Raw genomic sequence first — 17,193 nt, forward strand, 5'->3', positions numbered from 1 at the left:
CCCAATCCTGAAACATAGATTGTTGTCTGCAATTCAGCCACACTACGTGGCATCCGAGAGCCATTGTTAGGTCAGGTACAATTGTTTAATGCCTGGTATACCTAAGTTTGACATCTGGCTGAAATCAATGGGCCCTGGAACTTCACTCAAAAGTTTATCTGTGGGAGGAAAAAAAAAAATCTAAACACATCTTCAGAATGCAACATGTTTCCATGACTTCCTTAACCTCACGAGTGGAAATGAGGATGGGGTGGAATAACATGATTCTTACTCTGCGCTAATTAATTCCCAAATAGGACAGCTCTGGCACAGATTGCAAGCGTGATGCACTGCAGAAATGTACATCAATTATCACTGAAAACTTGATTTAATTGAATTGAATGGTTTTATTTTATTTGGTTCCTATTCACTTATTCCATATGACCTCTCCCCAGCATAAGAAATCTATTTCTTTTGGCATGTAATTTTCTCTAGTACAGCGGTTCTCAACCTATGGGTCGCGACCCCATTTGGGGTCGATCGCCCATTTTTCGGGGGTCGCCAAAGGTGGCGATCCGCCATTTTTCGTGGCGCCGCGCACGCGCGCCACGCATGGGGCGCCGCCGCGCACAGGCGCCACGCATGGGGGCGCCGCCGTGCACGTGCGCCGCGCATGGGGCGCCGCCGCGCAAGTGCGACGCGCATGGGTCAGCGACGCGCATGGGGCGGCGACGCGCATGCGTGTTGCACATGGGGTGGCGGAACGCATGCGCGCAGTGCATGGGGCCCCCGCCCCCATGCGCGCCGCGCCACGCTTGCGCAGAACGTTTGTGTGACGGGGGTCGCCGTCACACAAACGTTGAGAAGCACTGCTCTAGTACATAATTTTATAGTGTTCCACAAAAAATGTTTCTTTGGTGGTTTTTGCGTACCCTATTTTGTGTAAACTTTCTAATAAGAATCCTCTCTATTGGTGGATCATGTCATTTTACTCTAAAAGAAAACCATGTTGTCAGCTTCAGGCTTCTATATCCCTAGAATGATCCCCCTAGTCCCCTTCTGGTGTAGGATATTCTGTGGATTAGCCCAGAGGTCCCCAACCTTTTGGGCACCAGGGACTGGTTTCATGGAGAGAGGTTTTTCCACGGACCAGAGGGTGTATGATTTTGTGTGCTGCCTGCATCCCACAGATGGGGCTTTGCTTGTTTGTGCGGACCAATTGTTGGCATACTGCAGCCTGGTACCGATCCATGGACCGGGGATTGGGGACCCCTGGATTAGCCTATTTATTTCATATGACAAGCTCACCAGAGGATCTGAGTAAGTGTTTACTACTTGTTTCAGTTCAGAGATTATTCATTATCTCTGCTGAAGAATATTCATAGTTCATTTCATAGCAGAAGTAGACATCTACTTCTTGTGAGAGAATATAATAAAAAAATCCCCAAATAAAGTATTAAGATAACAGAAAGAATTCTCATAAGACAACTATGATACCATATGCCAAAATAGCAATTCTATATTTATGAGTTTTCATTCTAATCACATATCAACATGCATTCAAGACTTACTTAAAAGAACACAGTGGAGCTGATGCGTGTGGATGTGTTTGTGTTTCTACTTCTGAAATCCATCTTGAGTGTATGCCTGAACAGAACTTCTCAAGTTTAACTGATATGTGTCATTAGCAAGTTCTGGAGGTTCTTATCATATCTTAAGAGGCATGTAAGAGCAGTAATACCCCATTTAGCCCTATAGTAAATAATAGCATACAGTCAGATGAAGCAAAATCTAGAAGAAGGTGCCATTGATGCGAGAAACCAATAACCACAGTGAAAGTTGGCATTAATTTGTGTTTATCTTATGCCTAGCCTTCATCCCTCAGTGATTTTGAAGTAGAGACTGACAGGGGCTTAGTCAAAGGTCATGCCTATTCGGTGACATCTATCCTGAAAATGTCTGTTGGACAGAAGCACCTGTGCGTTGGAAAGTCTAAGAAATTCTTCATGATCCGATTAAGGAATCCTTGGGGAAACAAGGAATGGAATGGAGCATGGAGTGATGAGTAAGTAATCCATATTTTAAGAATGAGAAGAAGCATTAGAATCAAGATGATGTCAAGTGTTGATACCACTTTATAATGTCTTGGTAAGACCACACTTGGAATATTGCATCCAGTTTTGGTTGCCACAATATAAAAAAGATATTTAGACTCTAGAAAGTATGCAGAGAAGAGTGACAAAGATGATTAGGGGACTGGAGGATAAAACATATGAAGAACGTTTGCAGGAATTGGGAATGTCTGGTCTAGTGAAAAGAAGGACTAGGGGTGGCATAATAGCAGTGTTCCAATATCTCAGGGGCTGCGACAAAGAAGAGGGAGTCAAGCTATTCTCCAAAGCACCTGAAGGCAGGACAAGAAGCAACGGATGGAAACTAATCAAGGACAGAAGCAACCTAGAACTAAGGAGAAACTTCCTGACAGTGAGAACAATTAACCAGTGGAACCACCTGCCTCCAGAAGTTGTGGATGCTCCAACACTGGAGGTTTTTAAGAAGAGATTGGACAACCATTTGTCTGAAATGATATAGAGTTTCCTGCTTGAGAAGGGGGTTGGTCTAGAAGACCTCCAAGGTCCCTTCCAACTCTGTTGTTCTGTTATTAGTTTCTAGCTTTGAATGAATTACAGGGTCCTTGTAAAGTTACTCACCAACATGAAAGGAAATATTCAGATGTGGAAACAAAATGAAAAACCTGTATAGTGAGGTCGGTTTAAGATATCAAAATAAATAAATATTAAGATATTTATTTTCCTTAATGATTATGATGAAGGGAGGAAAGAATATTTAGATATTTGCAGAAGACACAAACACTGGATAGACATTGCATATGGTGGAAGACAGGGAAACAAGTCAAAATGATCTTAATGCATTAGAAAAGGAGGCTGGAAAAAGCAGAATGAAATTCAGCATATATGAATATCACTCACTTAAGAAACAAAAATACGGTAAATTTAGAGGATGAGAGGTGCTTTATCTGCTAAAAGAGTTTGTGAAAAGAATCTTAAAATAGAAGTAGACTCCAAACTGAATATGAATCAGTTGTATGATATGACTGCAAAAAAAACAAAACCACAAAAGTAGTTTAAATTAAATTAATTGTTCCATCAAATTCTCCACTGCTTAACACCAACTCAAGTACTTTGTCCAGACCTGGGTATGGCATCTTAAGAACTATTCTGTTGTTCAGTTCCTCTGATTTTTTTTTTCTTAAAATGCCATATTCAAGGCTGGACACAAGTTGGTGTTAAGCAATGGAGAATTTGATGGAACAATTAATTTAACTTAAACTCATCTCAACTACTTTTGAACATCAGCTTCAAAGAAAGGCTGAAGAATACATTTTATGAGAAGAAGGAAGGGTTTGTGCCAGTTCCAACTGCAGATATCAATTTTTTTAATCAACTTATTCAAGTTTATCCAAGTTTCTAATTTATTTTTTTCCCGTCAGCTCTCCTTCAAGGGCAGACTTTTGATAGCCCACTGAAAAGACAGCATGTTTTTTTTTCCCCTAGGTTCCTTTTATAAAGTTTATTGGAGAGACTAGGCTCAAGTTACAGAAATTTCAGCAAATGCATTATTTTCACTTTTGGAGCCCAATTTATCCTTCAACTAGTGTAGCTGAACATTAGGCGCGCTTGTATTTAAAAAAATGGATAAAATTGGCATTTCACTTTTTTTTCCCCTTTCTTTTTTTTAGGTCTGAGGAATGGAAAAAAGTGAGCAAATCGGAGCGCACAAGATTAGGTCTCACCCTTGAAAATAATGGAGAATTTTGGTGAGCTCACTTACTCAATCTATGTCCATGTCATATTTAGTTTTGCTTCCAATAATCCTTAGTGGTATTATCTTCTCTGCACAAGAAACTATTTTTTTCCTGGTACAAATTCCCATCATTCATTCATTCATTCCTTTTCTCTTCTATGCCATTCAGCTTCTAACTCAGTGGTTCTCAACCTGTGGGTCGGGACCCCATTTGGGGTCGAACGACCATTTCACGGGGGTCACCAAACAACGCAGTCCGCCATTTTTCCCCCCTTTTCCTTAGCTGTGCTCCTCCCTTTTATTCTATTGGTTTTTGAAAGCCAATAGAATAGACTCTCTTGAATAGAGTCTAATTCTATTGGTTTTCAAAAGCCAATAGGAATTGTCCAGGCTGTCTCTGCCCTGCTGAGCCCGCCAAAAGTCCCATTCTGCAAACGGTGCTGCACCAGTTGAGTAGTCCTCGACTTACAACCAGTTGAGGGTCGCGGCATTAAAAAGGTTGAGAACCACTGTTCTAACTGAACATAGAGAGAAATAAAGAAACGGAAAATTCAAAACTCAACACTCATCAGCATAATGATACTAACCCGCTTGAGTAGATTCCCACCCTTAACGTTCTTCAAATGTTCTCTTCCCAAATCCATCTTTTTATTTTGTTACAAAACACATCTGGGATGAGGTAATTCAGTGTACAATAGGAAGCTGTTCCATAAGTGGGACACCATTCTCTAGAAGAATCTAGAGATGGAGTCCTTTGGAGATACAATCTTTACCAGGCTCTCTCCCAGATCTTACCAGATGGGGATATTCGGTGGAGAATAGGCAATCTCAAAGATTGCTGGGCCTTGAGCCATGAAGGGTTGTCATATTTAGTTATGTAAGAAAAAATAAGATGACCGTTCATGGCAGAGAATCCTAGCTGTTGAGTAGCAACAGATGACCCTTTAGTATTTTGTTTGCCTGTTCTGGTTGATCAACCTAACACACAATTACAGGTCATCCTCAACTTAAACAGTTTGTTTAGTGACCGTTCAAAGTTACAATGGCACTGGAAAAAGTGACTTATGACTGTTTTTCATAGTTACGACCTTCGCAGCATCCCCATGATCATGTGATCAAAATTCAGATACTTAGCAACTGGTCCATATTTATGATGGTCGCAGTGTCCTTAAGTCATGTGATTTCCCCTTTTGCGACCTTCTGCCAAACAAAGTCAATGGGGAAGCTGGATTCATTTAACAACTGGATTACTAACCTATCAACTGTAGTGATTCACTTAACAACCGAGGCAAGAAAAGTTGTAAAATGGGGCAAAATTCACTTGACAAATGTCTCCCTTAACAATAGTAATTTTGGGCTCAATTGTTGTCATACGTCAAGGACTACCTGCAGAACATCAGATGTGCAAAGCCAAGCCAGCCTATCCTTTAACTTCGGTCAATAACCAGTATTTCATTTAGAAAAGCATAAAGGTTAAAAAAACTTGCTACCTAAAATAAAACCAAATATTATAATAGCACCAGTGACTTTTCAGAAGTTGCTACATAGCAGCTAAGATCCCTAGAAGTGACATTGTGGGAAGTGACATTTAGCAAACCTGGTTGATCCCTGATCGCTCTTTAATAATTCATATTCACATCTGCAGAGATTCCAAAGAATTTAAGTTCCATTCCTCCAAACCCTTCAGAAAAAGAATGGAAAAGATTGATGGGAAAAGGGTGAAAAATAATTTTGGGCTTGTTGTTCCAGTCTCAGCTGATACCAGAACTAAGAAGTGGACTATACATTTTTTGGGGGGGGGGATGTTATTTTTATATGAAAAAAGAAACATTCTCTACTCACCCAGCCACCATTAATTAAATAATGTGCTTAGGGTTTATTTTCCTTTTTAATGCTCTATGGGTCAGGATGACATTTGAAGACTGGTGCAAGAACTTTACTGATGTGGACATCTGTCGGATTGTGAACACGTCTTTCTTCAGTATCCATAAGACCTGGGAAAAGAAAATGATGCGTGGAGAGTGGACCAAGAATCCAGATCCCTTGTTAAATCGCTCTGGAGGGTGTTTAAACCATGAAGCAACCTTTCTCCAAAACCCTCAGGTTTTCATATAATTTATATTTGATTCATACATAGTTTGGGTTTTCTGTGGGCATAAATCTAAACCCAAAAATATTTGTTCTTCCAATATTTGAGGGGCTCCTACAATGATGAGGGGGTCAACTTATTTTCCAAAGCACCAGAGGGCAGGACAAGAAGCGATAGATAGATAGATAGATAGATAGATAGATAGATAGATAGATAGATAGATAGATAGATAGATAGATAGATAGATAGATAGATAGATGATGGATGATGGATGGATGAATAGATAGATAGATAGATAGATAGATAGATAGATAGATAGATAGATTATAGATAGACAGATAGATAGATAGATAGATAGATGATGGATGGATAGATAGATAGATAGATAGACAGACAGACATAAAGATAGATAGATAGATAGATAGATAGATAGATAGATAGATAGATAGATGATGGATGGATGGACGGACAGAAAGATAGATAGATAGATAGATAGATAGATAGATAGATAGATAGATAGATAGATAGACAGACAGACAGACAGACAGACAGACAGATAGATAGATGATGGATGGATGGACGGACAGAAAGATAGATAGATAGATAGATAGATAGATAGATAGATAGATAGATAGATAGATAGATAGATAGAATTCACTATGTATAGGACTTGACCCGACATAGGATAAGACAGGATAAAACCATTTTTGGGTTTCGTTGTGCTTGTATTTACATCATGTTAATTCATTAAAAACGGCAAATGTAACTACCTCTTATGCATGTGTAATATTTAGATCCATGCTGCCATTCGTTGTTGTTATTTTTTTTTAAAAAAAGCAAAATGCATTCAGAGCATGTACATAAGTGCACGTAGCATTGTGCAATGCTCTTTAAAGCAGCTATGTCTTAGGATTGTGCAGCCACCCCTGACTAACAGGCATTCAGAATCTAGCAGTAAATCCTGTAAAGTGTTTTTAGGGGTGAGGATTGACAGAGGGAATTGTTTGCATACGCCTAAGCTAGAAGTTCACTTTTGAAATTGTGACTAAGATATAAGCATTTATCTCCTGAAATCTCTTTTCCACTCATCCTCAGTTTGGCAGTACCTATATTCCTCTGCACATGGTCCATTAGACTGGTCCATATTATGTCCCACTGGTTTTCGTAACAGCACTGCTTTTATGTATTGTATAGTTTAAAATTCTACAAAAATATTGCACTTAACACATATTCAAAGGATTGTGGAATCATAGAATTATAGGACTGAAAGAGACCTTGGAGGTCTTCTAGTCCAATCCTCTGCTCAAGTCAGGAGTCCTTATACTATCTTGGATAAATGGTTGTCCAATCTACTTTTGAAAATCTCCAGTGATGGAGCTCCCAAAATCTCAGGAGACAACACTTAGACCAGGGGTAGGCAACCTCGGCTCTTTTATGACTCGTGGACTTCAACTCCCAGAATTCCTGAGCCAGCGGCTCAGGAATTCTGGGAGTTGAAGTCCACGAGTCATAAAAGAGCCGAGGTTGCCTACCCCTGACTTAGACCGATTCTCTCTCTAGATACTGTACACATTTCTAAAACTATTTCAGTATTTTGTTTTCTGCAATGATCTGCATTGTGACATTTGGAGAAATTAAACTTCTGGTGACTAAGTTCCATCAGAAGTTTTGGTATCAAAGTTCCCAAAGATCAGATTCCACAACCAATTGTCCTTATTTGAAAGTAGGCACCCATCATTTTTAATCTATCAACTATCCCAAAGATAAACAGGATCACTTCAGCTCCTTTAAAAAGAATAAAACTGGCACAGACAACTAATCCTTGAGTTTCATCTTACTTTGATCTGCCTCGTAGGATTGCCCTATATCACTACATTTGTCTACATAACAACCCTGGAGCTAGGTTAGTTACATGTTTTGAGCATTCCACCTTCCAACATTGACCAGTGAGATACCTTTAGAGGTTCCATCAATAAGGCTGATAAGAATTCCCATAACTCAGAACTAATCTCCAGGAAGTTTAGTATTTTCCAAGTATGTACTTCAACATCCAAAGAGCCTTCAAGTTGGGAGATTATAGCACTGAACCTCAAAACATCTGGACTGTACTTAATTGGGAAAAGTTGCATTAAGTGCTGTGTAAGGTTGTTGTATGCAATCATATGTATAACAAAGCCCAGATGCGCTGGGCAGGCCATGTTGTAAGGATGCCAGATCATTGTATCCCTAAACAGCTCTTCTATGGTGAGCTGCCTCAACGAAAGCAATCGCACAGGGGACAAAAGAAGCGATACAAAGACACGTTGAAAGCCTCTCTCAAGTCCCTGGATATTAACACCATCTCTTGGGAACTTCTGGCGCATGATCGACCGACATGGTGCACCTTGGTATACCAGGGTTGCCAGACATATGAACACAGAGAAGCGAGCACAAGAGAAGCGAGCACTCCGCAAAGCCAGAGCTGTAAATGCTGAAGTAACAGAGTTTACATTTCTTTGTTCAGTATGTGGCAGAACATTCCATGCTAGCATCAGTCTTATTAGCTACCTACGGACACATCGTTGATGGCCCATAATCCACAAGATGTCAAGGTCTTCGTCGAAATCAATGGACGAACAACATCACTGGAAAGATCTAAAATGTCAATAACCTTATACAAGACCTTAGTAACAGTTGCTTTCCAACTCTTGGATAGTTTTCATATAAACTACACTTTCATAGCAGTTTGGTCTATGCCTCTTTTTTTTCAGTACATCTTTGATGTTAAGAAGGTGGAGGACAAAGTCTTGATCTCCCTACAACAGAAGGACCAACGGATTCACAGGAAAGAAGGGGCAGGAGATAACCTTGTTATTGGCTTTGAGATTTTCAAGGTAGGTCTCCATCCACCTGTACTCAAAACAATTGCCCTAAAGAATGTAATGTATCATATTTTTGTGCTCATTGTTCACGTGGCAGATCCAGCCATAAGATCTACCTTCATGTACAGGTAGATCTCACTTAGCCAGCCCTTGTTCAGCAACTAAAGTTACAACAATACTAAATGAATGGGACTTAAAACTGGTCTTTGAAGTACCAACTGTTGCAGTGTCCCCACAGTCACATGATTGTGACTTAGATACTTGACAATGACAATGGTTACTGCATCCTGCAGTCATGTGATTGCTAACTGTGACCTTCGTTACTGGCTTCCAACAGGCAAAGTCAATAGGAAGTCCAACAGGAAGTTGCAAATCATGGTCACAGGATGTCATGCTTTATGACCCCATGAGACTTATTTAAGAATAGCAACCAGAAGTGTCATTACAGGTCATAGATTTTTCTGCTCAACAATTAAGTTGCCATTCCCAATTACCCATAGTTAAGCAAGGACTACTTCTGAGATTACTTTTACATAACTTTGCATCCAGTTTTGGTCACCATAATATGAAAAAAGATGTTGAGACATCAGAAAGAGTACGGCGAAGAGCAACAAAGATGATTAGGGGGCTGGAGGCTAAAACATATAAGGAACAGTTGCAGGAATTGGGCTTGTCTACTCTAGTGAAAAGAAGGACTAGGGGCAACATGATAGCAGTGTTTCAATATTTGAGGGGCTGCCACATAGAAGAGGGGGTCAACCTATTTTCCGAAGCCCCTGAAGGCAGGACAAGAAGTAATAGATGGAAATTAATCAAGGAGAGAACCTACCTAGAATTAAGGGGAAATTTCCTGACAGTGAGAACATGAACCAGTGGAACGACCTGCCTCTAGAAGTTGTGGGTGCTCCATCACTGGAGGTTTTTAAGAAGAGATTGGACAGCCATTTGTCCAAAATGGTGCAGGGTTTCCTGCTTGAGCAGGAGGTTGGATTAGAGACCTCCAAGGTAAGAAGAAATAAATGAGATTGGTGATTAAAAGAGGGATGAGAGAGATTAAGAGCTTGAATATATTTGGAAGAGATACTTGAAGTGACAATTTGTTGATGTAAAACAATATTTGATTATGGTAATTATAAATTGATAAAGTTTTAAAACAGGTTTAGTAGTAATAGAAATTTAAGCTAGAAATGGAATATATTAATATTATTAAATCTATTATGTTATTTGAGGGATATTAAATCTATTATGTTATTTGAGGGAAATAGAGAGATGACAGTGAATGTATTAAGTAGAGCTGTTTATGTACGTTTTTATTTTGAAATGTTTGTTTACCCAAACACCACGGTGTGACTTAAGTACTTTTTGTTAAAATTAAAAAACCAATAAAATATATTTAAAAAAAAAAAAGAAGTTCCTTCCAACTCTGTTATTCTGTTTCTATTATTTCCTGAACAGCAGTTCCCTGAGTGCAGTTGAGCTTAATTGTTGGAATCCAGCATATGAAAATAGCCTTTGACAAGCCAACTCCCCTGTGAATGAGAACATGACAAACCTACATTTTCTTTCCAACCTTAGGTGGAGGATAACCGAGACTATCGCTTGCACCAGTTGAAAATGCAAGAGAGAATAACTAACTTCACCTACCTGAACAATCGCACCATGTATCTGAAAGTGCTTCTCAAGCAAGGCCGGTACCTTTTGACTCCAACCACTTTTTCTCCAAACACTGAAGGGGAATTCATTCTGAGGCTCTTCACGGATGTTCCATCAGCACTCAGGTACTAATTCAGCATCTACCATCTGGCAATGGTCTAGGCCAGGGGTAGGCAACCTTGGCTCTTTTATGACTGGTGGACTTCAACCCCCAGAATTCCTGAGCCAGCATGGCTCAGCTTGGAAACCTCTCCTTTTTTCCTCAGCATGGCTGGCTCAGGAATTCTGGGAGTTGAAGTCCACGAGTCATAAAAGAACCAAGGTTGCCTACCCCTGGTATTGGGTTTTCTGCCTGAGCAGGGGGTTGGACTAGAAGACCTCCAAGGTCCCTTCCAACTCTATCACTGTTACTGTTGTTGATAGGGCTTTTTCTCTTCTCCATTTTGCTGGCCCTCGCCGAAACTTCCAAACGTTTGATAAAGGAAGACTGACACACTGCACGAAGGAAGCAAGATGTTCATAGAATTGTAGTGAACAAGATGAACACTGCAGACACTTTGGTGGCGACTGCGTTTTGTGTCTGTGTGATGAAAGCAATATGTATTGACTTCCTGCAGTTTTCATTCACATTAGGGCACATAGGCTCCACATTGCAGAGTAATCAGAGGTAATTCGGAAGTTAAAAGACGCTTGCTCCTGGGGAGGAAAGCTATGGCAAATCTAGACAGCATACTAAAAAGCAGAGACATCAACCTGCCAACAAACGTGCGTATAGTCCAGGCCATGGTTTTCCCAGTTGCAATGTATGGCTGTGAAAGTTGGACCATAAGAAAGGCTGAGCGCCAAAGAAATGAGGCCTTTGAACTATGGTGCTGGAGAAGACTCCTGCGAGTCCCTTGGACTGCAGGGCGTTCAAACCGGTCAATCCTAGAAGAGATCAATCCCGACTGCTCTTTAGAAGGCCAGATCCTGAAGTTGAAACTCAAATACTTTGGCCACCTAATGAGAAGGAAGGACTCACTGGAGAAGGGCCTAATGCTGGGAAAGATTGAGGGCAATAGAAGAACGGGACGACAGAGAATGAGATGGCTGGATGGAGTCACTGAAGCAGTAGGTGTGAATTTAAATGGACTCCAGAAGATGGTAGAGGACAGGAAAACCTGGAGGAACGTTGTCCATGGGGTCGTGATGGGTCGGACCCGACTTCGCAATTAACAACAACAAGCTAGGTGATGCCATGGAATGACAACTGTTGTTCGAAATCAGTCATCTACACAGTATTTGAGTTGTAATTTTTTTATCATAAATAGCTGTCTAATGGCTTACGGACAATATCTGGAGTGATTGATAAAGGAAAATATTTGTAGCTCAGGGCTGAAATAAGGGGTCCTTAGTGCTCTCTGACCTTGCTTGTTTTCTTGCAGACATTTCATCACCCAACTAAGTAATATCATTCATTCTCGTGCAAGGTCAGTGAGCATCAAGGAACTCTAATATCTGGAGTGACTCAAAACAATGAACCAGTGCTTTTTTTCTAAAAAAAAAAAAAAAAGGTGCCAGAACTCACACACTTCATACGACCCGCCTTGCCTACCCTACAAGGTTCCATCCAAAAAAGGTGTCAGAACTCCGTTCTGGGCATTCTATGAAAAAAAAAAAAAAGCCCTGCAATGAACCAAAATAAAACTACCATTATTGTGTATCATTTAGCAAATTTTATTTTTAGCCCCATATATATTAACTATATTAACAATCCTGGCTAATCCTTGGCTTGGACACATTATATGAACTAGGCTTTAAACTTCAGGCGAAATGTATACATCTACTAAACTTTCTCTACAGCCTACATACTCATTTCACTTTGATATTTCAGGGAGCTGAAACTGGACAAACCCAGGCTGTCTTTCCTGGATATCCTGCTGGGTGTCCCTAAGAGGGTGTCCCTTGTTAAAGTCTACAGGGTGGAAGGACTCCAGAGTCAGAGCAGTCACGGGGGTAAGTCCTGCCAAAATGTTATCTGAGCAATGAAATGGCGAGACAAGCCAAAATTTAAAAAAAAACTCATTCCTTGCTTCTAGTGCCCATCCACAGTTCACTGAAGGACTTATTGCTTAGCTTCACCCGGGGCAAAGTTTTCCAAAAGTCTAACCACTTAGAACTCTCCATGCCTGGATTCATATTTACGATGTAATGCAGAAATGAGCATGTGGCCATTTCAATGGCACAAACTAGAACATAGAAAAATAGGATTGAAAGAGACTGTGGAGGTCTTCTTGTCAAACCCTCTGCCCGTTGCAGGAGATGATATTCCGTTCTGGACAAATGGCTGTTCTTGAAAACTTCAAGAACCCACATTCATTCTGGAGGCAAGCAGTTCCACTGGTTAATTGTCCTCTTCACTGTCAGGAAACTCCTCCTTAATTCCAAGTTGGACCTCGCTTTAATAATCTTCCACCCATTAGTTCTTGTCTTGCTCTCAGGTGCTTTGGAGAATAGCTCGACCTCCTCTTCTCTCTGACAGCCCCTCAAGTATTGGAAGACTTCTACCATGTCACCCCCTATTCCTTCTCTTTGTTAGACCAGAAATAACTAGCTCCCTCATTCATTCATCATACGGTTTAGCCTCTGGACCCTTAATCATCTTGGTTGCTCTTCTCTGCACTCTTTCTAGAGTCTTAACATCTTTTTTGTATTGTGATGACCAGAACTGGATGCTATATTCCAAACTAATATAAATCCCTTTTGATTACTGAATATCCATGCTATTGTACTACTACTAATAATAATAACAACAACAACAACAACAACAACAACAACAATAATAATAATAATAATAATAATGTTGGAAGGGACCTTGGAGGTCATCGAGTCCAACCCCCTGCTCAGGCAGGTAACCCTATACCATTTTGGACAAATGGCTGTCCAGTTTCTTCTTAAAAACTTCCAGTGTTGGAGCATTCACCGCTTCTGGAGGCAGGTTGTTCCACTGGTTAATTGTTCTAACTGTCAGGAAGTTTCTCCTTAGTTCTAGGTTGCTTCTCTCCTTGATTATTTTCCATCCGTTGCTTCTTGTCCTGCCTTCAGGCGCTTTGGAGAATAGCTTGACTCCCTCTTCTTTGGGGCAGCCCCTGAGATATTGGAACACTGCTATCATGTCCCCCCTCGTCCTTCTCTTCATTAAACTAGACATACTCAATTCCAGCAACCGTTCCTTATATGTTTTAGCCTCCAGTCCCCTAATCATCTTTGTTGCTCTTCTCTGTACTCTTTCTAGAGTCTCAACATCTTTTTTACATCGTGGTGACCAAAACTGGATGCAGTATTCCAAGTGTGGCCTTACCAAGGCATTGTAAAGTGGTATTAACACTTCACGTGATCTTGATTCTATCCCTCTATTAATGCAGCCCAGCACTGTGTTGGCTTTTTTGGCAGCTGCAGCTGCTGGCTCATATTTAGGTGATTGTCCACTAGGACTCTGAGATCCATCTCACAGTTACTACTATTGAGCAAGGTACCCCCTATACTATACCTGTACATTTGGTTTTTCTTGCCTAAATGTAGTCCCTTGCTTTTTTCACCACTGAATTTCATTTTGTTAGGTAGCGCCCAGTGTTCAAGTCTGTCCAGGTCAAGAATCAATTACTGGTTTTGCTAAATATGTGCTTTTGTTGATAACACAGTAATCAACTTCTGCCTTCCTCCAGCCTTAATCAAAATCTGTTTGGCCTACTAACACATGGGCAATGCAGAAGGCAATTTACTTGAAAGTCAAGCAGTGCCCTCTGCTGTCTAAATACTGTTTTCGGATGCTTTTTTGCTACTCTCCTTAACAGCAGCAAAAACCTAGATCAAATTAAATTGTTTGCCTCTCAACCAGAATTAGATTTTGGGTTAGCAAATGGCTTACATTGACATTTTCTCCCATTTGGATCCTTTTAAAAGGAGAAAAGGAAAAAACGGACCTAGAACTAAGGAGAATTTTTCTGACAGTTAGAACAATTAATCAGTGGAACAACCTGCCTCCAGAAGCGGTGAATGCTCCAACACTGGAAGTTTTTAAGAAGAGACTGGATGGTCATTTGTCCGAAATGGTATCAGGGTTTCCTGATTGAGCAGGGGGTTGGACTAGATGACCTCCAAGGTCCCTTCCAAATCTGTTATTCTGAAGACTGGGACTATCTGAATGCATTGATTAATGGTAGACCACCAGCCTTCTCTAAAACCAGTTTGCTCCCTTTGCAAATATGTTTTCTTGTTTCAGCCAGTCCTGAAGTTTCTGTTGTACACGTCTTGCACAGAGTTGGCTGATTGTGTCGAGGAGGCTGATTGGTCTATAATTAGCAGGATCATTCTTTTCTCCTTTTTTTATATATAAGGATAATTGACTGCAAGCCCCCAATCCTTGGGAGCTTGGCGATAGGTGTCTCTGCAAGCGAGTACAAAGCCAGAGTGGAAGCGCAGAAGTTTAGGCTGTTTTTAATGGTCTCTGGAGGGATTAGATTAGTGGTTCTCAACCTTTTTAATGCCGCGACCCCCAACCGGTCGTAAGTCGAAGACTACTCAACTTGTGCAGCACTTGTGCAGACTTTTGGCGGGCTCAGCAGGGCAGAGACAGCCTGGACAATTCCTATTGGCTTTTGAAAGCCAATAGAATTAGACTCTATTCAAGATAGTCTATTCTATTGGCTTTCAAAAGCCAATAGAATAAAAGGAAGTAGCACAGCTAAGGAAAAGGGAAAAAAATGGCGGACTGCGTTGTTTGGCAACCCCCGTGAAATGGTCGTTCGACCCCAAATGGGGTCCCGACCCACAGATTGAGAACCACTGGATTAGATCTTCTTCTGGGGCCTCTTTTATTCTTACTTGAACAACGAGATTCTTGATCTCTGTCTGAATGCACTGTTAGAGTTTCAGTGATCACCAGAGGAAAGATAAAAGGAAGGAATCCAAGGAGTACAATATGGGTGTACTGACAAAAGGCAAAAGGCATGGGATGTTGAAAGATGTCAGGCCCCAAGAACCAAGAATGACATATTGTGTTACCTCTGGCTAGTTTCTTTATTGCTGTTTGCCTACAGACAGGATTTTGCCAGACTAAAGCAGCTATCCGCAGGATTATAGATATAGGCTGGGACGGGGTTGTGTTTGGCCTCTTCCTGCCTACCAGACCTCTTCCTGCTGCCTCTTCATCCTCTGAGAGTTAGCCCCCCACCCCTGAAACTTCAGACTACATTCCATCACACACACACACACAAAGCCCTATGAACTGTGCACCTTTTGTGTGGCCTGAATTAGGTTGAGGGCCATCCTCTTCAGAGAGTTTTTGCAGGGCGAAAGAAATCTGGTGCCATTTCGTTGAAATATAAATGTAATTAAATTGAAGCTAAAGCAACTGAACACAGTTAACAGTAACTCCCCACGTATTTAATCATCTTTCCCATCTGTTGCATTAAAAATGAACATTTGGCAGAGTCTTGGGCAGCCTCACAGTCAAGATTTCTAATAATTGGTTGCAGCTTTGGGACTTGGGGCTATTTAACTCCTAAATTAATAAAGTCCATAAACAACAGAAAGATCTGAGCCCATGTTACAATCCTAGGACTTTTCCCAGCATCAGTTGTCTGGGTATCTCAGATGAGGCCTCTTATTCTCATGGCCCTTAAGGTATAACACTCTAGCCAAATCTCATTTGACCTTATTTGGTAAACCTTGAATGCTTATCCAGTAGTCCTGAGGGCTACATCTAACTCTATCATACTCAAAGTATTAACAGCATGTCATGGATGCTTGCACAAAACAGTAAAGGGGTTCCTATTTACAGCACAAATGTGTGGCTAGTCACAAAAGTGGCTGGAGGTGACTATTACGCATCCCAAGGACTGCAAAAATAATAAATAAAGAAGTCCTAAAGGTTCCGTCAAGGTTCCAACTGATGATCCCAAGCACAGCTGAGACATTCCAATCTCTAATGCAAAACTTTATTGAGTACAGCATATCGGCACTGATGAATAGAAAACCAGTTCCAATTAATTTGGCGTCAGATCAGTAAATTAAAAATATAGAAACTCCCCTTTCCCCTGACAGTGCAAGTCACATTCCCCAATTAAACCTCAGACAATTGCTACGAGAGAAATCTTTCCTTACTTCGTAAATAATCTGAATGACCTTGATTCCCAGGCTTCCTGGCTCACCCCTGCAAATGCACATTCCATTCATCCCTCCTCCTTCCTGGGTCTGTTAGCAAGCTAAGAAACAACAATGGCTGAAACGGAATAAAGTTTCTTTGAAGCTTGACACCAAACCGCCCCAAAAATATCACTCGAACCCAAGATCGCCAAACAGAGGCTGCTATACTTTGGCCATGTCATGCAAGCTGACTCACTCAAAAAGTCAATCATGCTGGGGGTAATCAGTGGGAAACGGATTTTTAGAAGATCAGCCAGTGAAGTTGCCTTCTTCGCAACTGCCCAGAGCTTAAAAAGTATAGATAAATGAGACAGGAGCTTCATTGTGACTCTCAACTTGACTTTGGCCCCCTTCTCCATGTTGTTGTTGTTAGTTGCGAAGTCGTGTCCGTCCCATTGTGACCCCATGGACAAGGTTCCTCCAGGCCTTCCTGTCCTCTACCATCTTCTGCAGTCCATTTAAGCTCACGCCTACTGCTTCAGTGACTCCATCCAGCCACCTCATTCTCTGTCATCCCCTTCTTCTACTGCCCTCAATCTTTCCCAGCATTAGGCTCTTCTCCAGTGAGTCCTTCCTTCTCATTAGGTGGCCAAAGTACTT

General features: G+C 41.0%; 1 protein-coding gene across 2 annotated transcripts in view; it reads left to right on the top strand.

Annotated features, from left to right (window-relative positions):
* The window catches only part of LOC120316244 (calpain-5-like), a 65,085-nt gene that overhangs the window by 35,538 nt on the left and 12,354 nt on the right, over nucleotides 1-17,193 (top strand). For both annotated transcript variants that reach the window (XM_039361598.1, XM_039361599.1), the window contains exons 6-11: nucleotides 1,851-2,044; nucleotides 3,740-3,817; nucleotides 5,712-5,907; nucleotides 8,644-8,766; nucleotides 10,330-10,532; nucleotides 12,281-12,402. In XM_039361598.1, the coding sequence (XP_039217532.1) occupies nucleotides 1,851-2,044; nucleotides 3,740-3,817; nucleotides 5,712-5,907; nucleotides 8,644-8,766; nucleotides 10,330-10,532; nucleotides 12,281-12,402 (916 nt within the window). The remainder of the gene's footprint in view (nucleotides 1-1,850; nucleotides 2,045-3,739; nucleotides 3,818-5,711; nucleotides 5,908-8,643; nucleotides 8,767-10,329; nucleotides 10,533-12,280; nucleotides 12,403-17,193) is intronic.

The sequence above is a fragment of the Crotalus tigris genome, unplaced genomic scaffold (assembly GCF_016545835.1).
Source record: "Crotalus tigris isolate CLP2741 ecotype Arizona unplaced genomic scaffold, ASM1654583v1 scf7180000019309.743544, whole genome shotgun sequence".
NCBI classification, from domain to species: domain Eukaryota; kingdom Metazoa; phylum Chordata; class Lepidosauria; order Squamata; family Viperidae; genus Crotalus; species Crotalus tigris.